The sequence below is a fragment of the Argiope bruennichi genome, chromosome 4 (genome assembly GCF_947563725.1).
Source record: "Argiope bruennichi chromosome 4, qqArgBrue1.1, whole genome shotgun sequence".
NCBI classification, from domain to species: Eukaryota; Metazoa; Arthropoda; class Arachnida; order Araneae; family Araneidae; genus Argiope; species Argiope bruennichi.
Genome location: NC_079154.1, coordinates 93789262 through 93801933, shown reverse-complemented (window position 1 = coordinate 93801933; position 12672 = coordinate 93789262). Strand labels below are relative to the sequence as shown.

Here is a 12672-nt window from a genome sequence, read left to right as displayed (position 1 = left end):
TCAAATCTAACGAGTCGTATTTAATTATTTTATTTGTTTTGGGGATTTCAAATTTTATTTTTTCAGCAATATTTGAATGCTCTGTACCTTTTTTTCCAAATACAACAATGTGTGCATTTACTATACCAACTTTCGTTTTGATTTTTATTATAATCGTGAAATAGTTGAATCAATTTTTTCTGAATTAATTCTAATATTTTTAGTATCTTATTTGTTAAAAATAAAATGACGTTTATAATTAATTTACTTAAAATAAAATTATGTTCATATTTTTCAAACAATGTTAATTTTAGTCCTTTTAATTCTTTGTTTGTTTTTAAAGTTTGAAATTCTCTTCCAAATGTGAATTTATGAACTAATGCTTATACGTTTCGTACTTACTTTATTTCTAACTCGTATAACTAAAAGAAATTAATCTCGTTTATTTGCAACCTAAAAGCGTTTTATTAACATCATCATAGAATACTGACCTCACTAAGAAGATTTCAAAGCGTGCGAAACTGAAGACCTCCATGCAGAATGTAACAATATTATTAACATGTTGAAATGTCTGTCAAAGTTACAAACAATGCAATCGGATTTACATCCAAATCAATTGCCATCTTTTAAAGCTTTTTCAATAGACAAGATAAATATTTCATGTAAGCGGCTTTCTAATATTTGATGGATCAATTCATGAAGGCAGAATTACATTTCTTTTTACATATGATTTTTTTTTCTTATAATGGACAGCAAAAGAATAGCAAAATGTTATAATACGTACAGTGATGTCACGTATAGTGAGTGTACAGTGTGGATGTTGTGTTATGTACAGTGTCTGATTTATCTTACTACTAAAGAACACTTCTTTAGAGCGCATTTCGTTATCTTCTTGATATGTACTCATCAAATATACCTTTCTCTAAATTTAAAACATATCAGATTTTACCTAGAATATTGGCTTCAATCTCAAATTATATATCTACATCTTGATACCTGTAGTATGATGCATTCTATTAATAAGAGCCATTGTATTTGACTCATTTCATTATGCACATTTAATTTGTTCAGCTAACAAAAAGGGACTCATTGTCTTGATAAAAGTGAATGAAGCACGGATCTTGGCAAATAGAGCGTGGTAATAAAACTGATAACAACAGCTTAATAGCTACTACTATTTATTTTGGAAATATTAATTGAGAATGATTCATTCTTAAATAAAAGATAGCATTCATGCTGTTCAAATAACTTTTTAACAACAGATAGGAATTTTGTTTCTATTGTTAAACTACGTAGTGAATTTCAGTGTTTACAGTTTCATTTAGAACCGTAATTTTCATATCAGATATAATAATTTCAGTTTCAGTTATTTTTGATATTTTTTTACAAAAAACTTATTTTTTTAATGAATTTTTTTCTATTCTTTAAAATCTATTTCGTCTTTGTTCCAACATATTAGGCCATTTTTTTCTAATTTTTTAATTTTTTTCCCCCGACTTCCTTATTTTATTAATTTGCGTCCGCGAGCTGAGTAAAAAGATTATATAGTTACTAATTCTGAAAACGTCTCTTAGAAAGGGAAATAACCATTGATGCAAAAAAACAAAACTGCAAGGCTTTTGATTCGCATTTTTTTATGCTTTCCTGTAAATTCTTCACAAAGCTGTAATTATCAAATTCAATGCGATATTTCGAATAATTTAAAGAATTTATGTATATCATAGTATTTATTGTATTGAAAAGGGTTCTGTCTATGTTCCCTGAATATTCATTTTTACGGCTATTTACATTATGAATATGGTTTCAGTAGATATAAATTGGGAAGCACGCTTCAAGAAATATTCATGTTTCAAATTTTCTGTATGCCACTTTTTACCTATAACACAACGGAAAAGAGACCATATGAAATACGTGATACCTCTTAATCGTATCTGCTTTTTACTTTCTAGGTAATACTGAAAAAAAAGATGTGTAGTTTCGTAAATTAATAATAATAAAATTTGATCGGTACATATAAGTTTTTAATAATTTATTTTGAAAGAAAACGCATAACATAATAATGACGAGTTCGATGTATGCATATGAAACGCATTAAAAAGATTAATTGCCTAGAAAATTCGCCAATGATTCATGTTAGTTTAATGTATATGTCCGTCAATGATATGCAGCCTAAAGTTTGGCAATGGTATGCAGTCAGCCAAATGTTCGCCAATGACATCTGGTCTAAAGTTTAACATGCAGTTAGCCAAATAATCGTCAATAACATGCGTTTATCACATACCACGAGTTCTTTTGCAGATTGGCTAATAAATCGCTGCTTCTGTGATGCATGTCGAGAGGTTGGAAGTAACTACTTATTCGGCTTCAAAATGGGCAACACCTTCCATGAATTCTAGATAAAGTCCAGTTAGAGTAAAGAGAAGTTATGAAAATAGAAAAATGATTTCGATCAAAACTGATTATTAAATAATAATAATAATTTGAAAATTCGTGAGATATCTATTTTTTAATTGCATATTATACGTATGTGGAAAACAAAATTGTCATCAAGGAAATTTGATTTACAGAACAAACATTTTATTGATTGAAAATTAATGTATTATCAATGCACATGTGTTTATTATATTTGATTTTAAAAATTCTTTACTGCCTTTTCTATAGAATTTTCGGTGTTAGTTTCAGTTGATTTATCAATTAAATAAATTTAAATTAGGTTAGACAAAAGAACAAAGAAAAACTTGTTATTTTTAATATAAACCATCGTGATCTATAGAAATAAAATAATAGTTATTAACTTGCACAGTCGCAATCTTGATTTTAGGATTAAATAATGAGGCAATTGCTTTAATATTCAGTCAATAATTGCCTAAAATTCGTAAAAAAGAAAATAAATATTTTACCTTTGATTCTGGTAGAATTTAATCAGCCCTTAATTGGATTTTACATCACAAAAGAATAATGTCATCCATCTAGTTTAAGATAAGATATTTGTGATGAATATTTTCTTCCTACCAGCAAATATATCGATTTATTATCATTTATTGTTTTTTCTTCGTAGTTTCATATCTATATTTGCATTGTTCTCCAGAATATATCATTCTAGTAGTTATACATTTACTTTCCTTCGGAAAAATTTAACAAGTAATTAAAATTCTAGATTTAAACTCTAAAAATCCTAAAATAGAGCAATAATTTAAATGCTATAAGCCAAAACGAAAGCCATTTTTGGACGAACCATGCAAGTTAAAATATTTTTAAATGGTGAAATATTTCAGCCAGCATTTTTCTTTACGAATTTCTGCATCACATTCTCGAGAATGAGAGGAACAGTTGATCATTATTGTCAGATTTAACATGAATCGTGTCCACATACAAAATGGAATAAAGTTTTAAACTTGGAATAATTCTACTCTGTAGCCGTGACATCACCACCAAGAAATTTGATATAACCCACTGACCTTTTTTTTCTTTTTCAATTTCTTACAAACTTCAAGATTTCTAATTGTATAGAATCATATATATTGTATATTGATTTATACAATATGCTAATAAACTGATTTACAATATATATTGTTTTATATAAAATATAATGATTTATATATTGCATAGAATCATATATTTATGGCTAAAATTTTAGTAATGTGTATAACTAATTTATATTAACAGTATTTTACTCAATTTTATTTTTAAGTTGTTTTTTTTAGTTTTTCCAATTGTCTTCTAATTTATCTACTTGAGAAGAAAGTTTCAAGTATATTGGGCAACATTAACATTAATTTATTAAGTTTTGATGCCAAACCATTACATAATCAAATTTTACAAATAATTCACTTTTAAATTAATTGAGGTAATATTTATCACATCGTGCAGATAAAACAACAGTAACATTTCCCAGTGGACAACGTCGCACACATATCATATCATGTCTTTATATCCATGTCGCATTGTACTAAACGACCCTACAATGTATTTTATATGGTTGGATGATACTGTGACCTGTGGGTAAACACCTACTAAGCGGGATTTTTACAGACGTAAAATAATAAAGTATGTGTGCGCTACGTCACTCGTATGTGAGCGTCATCAAAATGCGCTAACAACTGATAAAACTGAAACATACATCACTCAACCTATTTGATATCAAATGTATGTGAATTACAAAAACAAAAGTCTGAGGAAATATTATTACAGTTGACTGTGGCGCACAATGTGTTGAACTGTCCATTAATACATTTTTTTTAATTATTTAGCCCAAGTAATTGGCTCAAATTTCGAAATATTTAAAAATATGAGGCGAAAACTCTTAATTAAATCAATATTTATTCTTTATCATAAATTTAATAAATATTTTTCTGGAGAAGCACCGAAATTTATACGTATCCCAACATTATCACAATGGCAATCCTTCAAGTATAATCTAAATATAGCTGAAAACTGAATCAAAATTCACTGAATTATTAAATGATATAATTTAGCGAAGTTCCCTAAACAGCGTTATAAAATGCAGCTTACAAATTTTCTAAATTTTATTCATTAAAATTTATTTTATATTCCAATTTTTTTTCAACTTGAAAATCAACAACAGTAACATTTCCCAGTGGACGACGTCGCACACATATCATATCATGTCTTCATATCCATGTCGCATTGTACTGAACGACCCTACAATGTATTTTATATGGTTGGCTGATACTGTGACCTGTGGTTAAACACCTACTAAGCGGGATTTTTACAGGCTCAAAATAATAAAGTATGTGTGCGTTTTTTTCAACTTAAGAAACAATCCCTCAAAAAGAATCTAAATACCGTTTAGTTTTTGAATCTAAATTTACAGATTTAATATCGTCGATAACGATAATTTAAACGTTATGTCGATAATGATAATTTAATAACAACAAATTAAACGACATCGTCAAACTATATTTGAAATTACATCCTATACATTTTCTAAATTTCATTCCTGAAAATGTTTATATCTTCCAGTCTTTTTTCGAATATGGAAATCTTAAGTACAATCCCTCAAAGAGAATTAAATATCGTTTGGCATTGGAATCTAAATTTACAGAATTAATAGCGTCTATAATTTAAATGATATATTCAAACTATATTTGAAATCGCATCCTAAAAGTTTCTAAATTTCAGTCCTGAAATTTTTTTTATATCTTCTTATCTTCTCCCAACTTATCAGCAATTCCTTAGAGATACTCAACGTAATACACCTCCGAGCATTGGCATCTGAATTCACCGAATTATTAAGTGGTGAATCAGTCGTGAAATGAGTGTCTCGGGCGTTGCTCAATCGTGACTGCACTGTCGCCGTATTAGCGACACTTAAAGCATTCCGATGGTTGGAGTCAATGATAACATCTCTCAATTTGACCGACAAAAATAGCCGATACCGCCGCTATTTAAGAAGCAATCACGCGCTCATCGCACCTTCCATGCTGATGGCTATCGGTGAAGGAGTTGGTGGTTGGAATACGAAAGCAATCGGCCGATATGGTTTTCGAGGTTTTAGAGTTTTTCTTTGGAGCCGACCACGCATGATTTAGAATATAACAAAAAGATTGTTTTGACTTCACAACTCATTTCTCCTACGGTGATTACACCTGACTTGTCAGATGTATATATTTAATAAAATCAACATTTTAACAATTTATTAACTATATACATAAATGTATATAATTTATAAACAACAACAAAAAAAATTGGATATTGCGACTTCCTTGCCGGAGTGCTTTATTTAAGAAGCAGTTTATTATTTTGCTGAATTATGGCGTCAGTTGCTTACAAAATTTAAAAAGATTTTTTTTTATTTTATATATTTTTTTATTCTCTTAAATTGATTCTACTTCATTTGTCATTATATTTCATTTACATGACAGCAAAATGCTGTTTACCTGCTAAAATCATTTTTTATTTCATGGTTGAATTATTTTTTTTAATAATTGTTTAAAATTATTTTTTATCATGATATCCAAAAAATCAGAGTATACTATATTTCTTTAAAATATTTAGAAATAACAATTAAAACTAGATAGCATAGTCCATTTTTTTTATTATATAAAATTCTCAACATTATTATATAAGATTCTCAACATTTATTTAGAATTTTATTTTTCAAATGACAAATAGACTTTTTCACTCAAATAAAAACTTCTGAAACACTTATATATATATGGAACTAGAAAAACATCTGAAATACTTATATTTGTGGAACAAGACTTATATATATATGGAACTAGAAAAACATCTGAAATACTTATATTTGTGGAACAAGAAAATACAGAAAAATTTCTAATGCTGCGTTTTTCAAAAACTAGCTATTTAATTATAACTAAATAGGCTACCGGAATGGTTAGTAATTTGCCCAATTTTATATTTAAAGATGTAATTTTAGATAAAGTCTTTAAATACCTGTAACTAAATACACAAAAGCATGTTTTATTCCAGACTATATAGTTATGAATGAAATTAGCATGCGTGCATGTGTGTGTGTATGCGCTCGCCGAAATGTAAAATTTAGTTTAAAAATTATTTTTAAAGATTTTTTTTTGTATCATTGTTTTTAATTAGACATTACTAATGACACAATGCTATTTATATTAATTTGAATAATTGTATATGGGATTTCATTTATTCTTAAATATATAAAAGTAAATTCATATAATATGGTTTATAAAAAATTTAGCAGATGACATTCATTCATAGTTCAGTTATTATCTCTGTTATAAATTTAAGAAAAACTGCGTATAAAAAATGAATTCGAATCGTAAAATGAATATAAAAATGTTTCACATTTTTTTTTGTTTAGGTATTGAGTACCCTTAAGCTAAAAATCATTTCATACATCAGATTTTAGGCAGGTATTTAAAAAAAAAAAAAAGCTTTCAATCTAAATATATAGGTATTAGAAAATCTACTTTATGGTCATAAATAGGGTCGCCTGTCAACACACGAATTCTCAAAACCCTCATAAACAAAGTTTTGTAGTTTTTATTCTTTTGAGTTTTATGACTTTTATTACATAATTTTTACAATAACAGAAAGTTTGATTTTTTTATAATCATTATAAAACAAGACATGATAAACCAAAAAATAAATAACAAGGGTTTTTTTTTCTTTCGATCGATATATCTTTTAAAAAATTCATTTCCCTCTTAACTTCCCATCCATCAATCTTTTTTATAGCTCCTGTATTGGGCATTCTCAAACGTCCTTTTGTTTTCTAACTCTACATTTTGTTCTGAAACTATTGTTTCCACGGGGCGAGATCAGGAGCAATGAACTTTTCAACGAACAAGACGAATGGTTTGTCGAACAGCGATTGGCTCGTGAGTCTATACACATCTGGAATCTAAAGTAGGTTATATTAAAGCTACCAACCTTCCGAGTCGATATCTAAAATGTGCCCTACTCCTTTGGTAAATGCAATAGCGTGTTACAGATCAATTATACGTTATAAAAAAATGTTTGAAGTGATTGGCATGGTATATTGTTTGTATTGGCAAGGTATTTGATTTTAACCAAGTTTCCGGGTCAACATAAACGATGTAAGAGCAATAAATCAGTCATTTTCAGATTTCCATCTGAATTTTGCTGAACATTGAATTTGTGACATATTTACGCATATAACAACGTTTGATTTGCAATTTGATTTGCAAAAAATATATTTTTTTATTGGACTTAAAAGATATGAGAACAATGAATCCATCATTTTGAGATTTTTATCTGAATTTTGCACCAACATGACACATTTAGATATAAAATTTCTTGTATTTATGGTGTTCTACATATTTATAGCCGCCATAGAGTTTTTGCAATTTTATCCGTATGAAATCTATTGATTTTTTTTTTAAATTTATGTTTAATTTACTGAAAACAGATAAAGATCTTTAACATAAAAATGCATAGGGAAAGAGAGCTTTGAATTAATCTTGAAAATTTTTGAAAAGTATTGGAAATATTCTCACAAGATACAATTCCCAAAATTGTATATTTATACAATTTTGGGAATATGTATTTTGGGAATATATTTGGAATATATATTTTGGGAATATATTTGGAAGATAACGGTACAAAATATATTCAGTATTAAATATTAATGAATTTCTGCATGTATGGAAAGTAAATAAAAAGATCAAATATTGAGAAATCAAAAACAGAAATTATACAGAACAATTAAATTAATTTTAAGAATGCTATAGATTATGAAATCTAAAACTATTTGAACTACAAAATAAAGCGTTTATACAATTGGTTTTTACAGCTATTTAGCTTTAGTTTTTACAATTCATTTTTACAGTTTTTTTATATATTTTTAAAACAGCTAAAAATTATATAAATGTAATACTATGTGTTAAGCATAATATAAATGTAATATTATAGTTTATAAAATTCGTTATATTAAAAAATGAAAAGAGTGCAATTTATATTTTTTGATAACATAAACTGTTGAAGAAGGTTGCATACAAAACTTCATTTTTGGTAGTTTTGGCTTTAAATCATAATCTCTCTTATTATTATACAATGATTTATGAATGATTGTTCAATTCATCTATCCAATACCTCCAAAAGTGTAAAATGTGTAAGGCAAAAAAAAAAATTCTAAAATAATCTATAACGGTGAAATTTCAATTTCCATGTGGAGGAATCCATTAATAAATTGTTATATGGGATTCAACAATTATGAATTTTATCGGTACTCATCTTTAAATGGTTAATTCTTTTTTCAACATTAATACATTAACTCATATATTAAAATTAATACATGAATGTAAAACTCAAAAGAAGGTAAATGCTATATTTAAAAGTGACAAACTCTCTTTACATGCCTTTATTCATTTCTGGTTTTCTTCTTTAATAGGTACAATTCTGGATGCTGATAAAAAGGAATGGGCACAGAGATCCCGCTCTGGATAGGCGGTCTTCAAAAGTGGGTGACTGGAGTCACGAAACAAACTACCTGTGAGGAAGTCATCAAAGCAGTGCTATCAGCAAACGAAAACTACCATTACCACAAAAACGGGACAAAAACACAGCGGGATCATAAAAATTATATCATAGTTGAACGTTGGCACAAAGTGGAAAAACCTTTGGATCCGCGCTCCCGACTCCTCAAAGTGTGGAACACTTGGGGTCTGGAGCAGTGCAATGTCCGGTTTCTACTCAAAAGGGCACACCATGCCCAAACCTCAGGTTCGACACCTCGTGATATCAAATCCCATAGGCGGAAAGTCAGTACAAAATCTGCCAAAACATGGCACCCTAGGAAGTTGAGGTCTGAATCTGAAGATGATGGCAGTGTTGGCTGTTGTCTTGATGATGATGACCAGTTTCCGGCAACCGAGGAACAACTCAGGAATCTTATATCATCCCAAAGTGACGCCATTGCATCACAGCTAAAGAAACTTCACGCCAAGGATGAAGAAATTGAACAGATCGAGAATGAGATCCATACTCAAAGAATGCACCAAATTGGTGCCAATTATGTTCTGGACACTTACTTGGCGGAGTCTAGTGAAGGTGATTCAAGCAATTCCAGTGGTGTCCAAAATGGAACTGCAACAGCTGCTACTGATGATGGGATGAACTCAAAATCAAACAATGTTACCTGTGATATTTTCGATCATTGTATTGAACTGTACGAGAAAGTTCTGCAGATTTGTGACCAGGTCCATCAGGAAGAGCTGACAATCAAAGAGTTGACTTTTAAAATTCAGCAGAGTCTCCAGATGAAAGACAAAGAAAACGGTTGCAAGCTTTTAATAGGTGACGATCCAGAACTTGCATTTGCAAGTCCTGAAAGACTAGAGGAGATTCTCAACAGAACCAGGCTCGATATCGAAAGACTTTTAAGGATCAATCAGACTCAGCAGCTAACAATACAACAAAATGAAAAGACACTCGTGGACTGCGCTAAAATAATAGAAGATAAACATTATTATTTGCAGCATTTAAAACTGGATTTGGACAGGCTCGACAAAGACAACCTACGTTTGCAAGAAGAATTTTCTGCAATACAAGTGATATCTGTTGATCGAAGTGGCACATGTGATGCTCCTGAAAATGGTGATAGCAACTCTGACACTGGCTTAAGCTCACTTCATAGCAGTAGTGATGATGGTGCTAATGTATTGGATACATTAGTATAACCACTTGATAAACATCAGAAAAGCTTCTTGTTTCTATGCAGATATATGTATGCGTTGTAATTTCTTCAAGTATTTTACAGAAACTCTATTAAAAGAAGTGTGGTTATTTTTAACGCTTAATAAATAGATATATTTTATTTAAGAATTCAAACATTAAATATATATCTACAATAAGTAGAAGTTGAGCTTATTCTTACACTTTTATTTAGAAGTCTTTTATAGTTTTTTTTAGTTTCTGGGAATAAACAATAGAATTTCCATGTCAATTTAAATCTTCAGTTCTTCACAGGTTTATTTATTAATAGAAATCAGAATTTTAATTTTAATGCGTATTTGCACATTTTGCATTTATTTTGTGATTATATATTCATTTGTAAAGGCATTTTATAGGTTTCATTACTTACATTTGTTTTCAAAAATGTACAAGTAAATAATATCTAAAGTTTCCATTAATAAGATTTTTGTATATACAAAATCTTAAATTAAATATTTAGTTTCTATAATTTTTTAAAAAAATCTTAATAAACAGATTCTAGGAAATTAATTCTTAATTTTTAGGAAAAAATTCATTTGTACCTTTTTGAAATTGTATGTATTTATATTTTTATTTCTAGTCTGTAAATTTGCTTCATGCAATACTTGAAGAAAAATTATGAAATCAATAAACACATTATATTGTTATTATGCATTGCAGAGTATTTGCCATATATTAGTGTATATAAACATACAAATTCTATGGCAAAATATCTTAATGTTTGTAAATATTTCTCAATTTGTTCAAAACCAATACATTTTACCAATGATTTGAAAATGTATGTTTACCACAAATGTATATGTGTGTATCTATTATACATGATGTCAATTTTTGAAATAAACTTGACAGTTTGTCTTGTGAATTTATTGCTTTTTTAACAATTTTCCCATATTCTCATTAAATGTAAATTATCCATGGTTCATATAACATATTTTAATTGTATACATTAACTACTGCCATAACATCATAGACCTAAAAACCTAAATTTCTTGCCTATCTATTTAAAACATTTTACATATCATCACTTTTTTACCGTTTTTGTAAAGCACAGAAATATTAAACATAAACATTCTTCTTCAGCTTTCAACAATGGAAGGAAATTTACGATTCAATACTTAATGATATAATGAAAACTGTTTGAACTTCAGAGAAACGATTAATCTGTTGTTTGGAATTAGATTAAAAAATATTTAAAAAAATTTCTTGTATTTCGGAAAAACTCGCATGACTATCAAGTTGATATCATTAAAAAAGAGATTTTATTTAAATTAAAACAATCTAAAATTTATTTTTATACAATAATATTTTAGGTATATTGATGTAAGATTTCCTAAATTCGTTTAAAATTTCATATATATATATATATATATATATATATATATATATATGTTCGTCTTAAATACCATGGAATTATTGAATTAATAATACAAATATTTTAAAAATTCACATAAACGTTTTTTTCTTAAGCTTATTTTTGCAGAAAAAAATCTTTTTATATTAATTTCATGTTTATAGACACGTGATGAAAATTATAGTTTTCAGTAAGAATTTTAATTTGGGCTTTTGTTAACATGATGGAAACGCGTTGATAAAATCTAAATTTTTCCCCCATGCATGCTTAGCGTTCTCGTGCATTTTTTTTTTTTTTTTTTTTTTTTTTTTGTATGTGCGTGAAATAAATTGCTGTAAAATATGCCTAATATGATTTCTTAAAAATTGGTTAAAAATAGAAACTTCATTTATATACATTACACGTTCATCTTTATTACAATTAAAGATAAGAACCATTTGTTATACCCACTGTGGCTTGTGATAATAATCTTTTGATATGATATATTTTGAACGCAAGAAAAAAAACACTTTTTCTGTAGAATTATATACAAAATTCTTTTCGACACCTGAAATGTTTTTTGATAATGAATAGAATATCAATGATCCAGAGGAGTTTTAAAATACCGAAGATAATTTGTTCCCACCATTCTTCAATATTTTCCATATTAAAATTATAAATTTTGTTTACAAATGCTGAAAGGCTTTAAAGTTCTTTTTGAAACAATGAATTAAATTGTTACATTTTATTAGAAAAATCTTTAAAAATCCAAATAAACATTTTCTTTCACCTAGAAATTGTTGGCTACCTCAAAAATGTTTTTTTAGTGTTTTACTAATGTGTTCTGGCAATATATCTTTTTGTGTATTCTCATTTTTCAAAAATAGAAAAGAAAAAAAAAAAACTTCAATTATTCACAAAAACTTTTTTTTTGTCTTCCTTTGAATTGTTGTGATGGACTTGCCTTTGAGTTTATTACTTCATTTAAAACCAACAAAAACATTGTCAAAAGATAAGTACTTAAATAAAAGAAAAAGGAATTAATAAAAGTAAATAATATAGTAGATAAAATAATCTTAATATTACATAACAAAAGAATATGTATAAATTTCATCATTTTAAACTCCTCTGTGTTGATTTTAAAAAAATAATAACAATTGAATGAAAATTTGCAC

General features: G+C 27.8%; 1 protein-coding gene across 2 annotated transcripts in view; it reads left to right on the top strand.

The window, feature by feature from the left end:
• Positions 1–10390, top strand: part of LOC129967094 (ras association domain-containing protein 10-like) — an 84184-nt gene extending 73794 nt beyond the window's left edge. The window contains exon 2 of one of the 2 annotated variants that reach the window (XM_056081761.1): positions 8846–10390. In XM_056081761.1, coding sequence (XP_055937736.1) covers positions 8874–10133 — 1260 coding nt within the window. In that variant the 5' untranslated portion in view covers positions 8846–8873 and the 3' untranslated portion in view covers positions 10134–10390. The remainder of the gene's footprint in view (positions 1–8845) is intronic. The other variant, XM_056081760.1, reaches the window with a different exon arrangement.
• The last annotated feature ends 2282 nt before the right edge of the window (positions 10391–12672 follow it).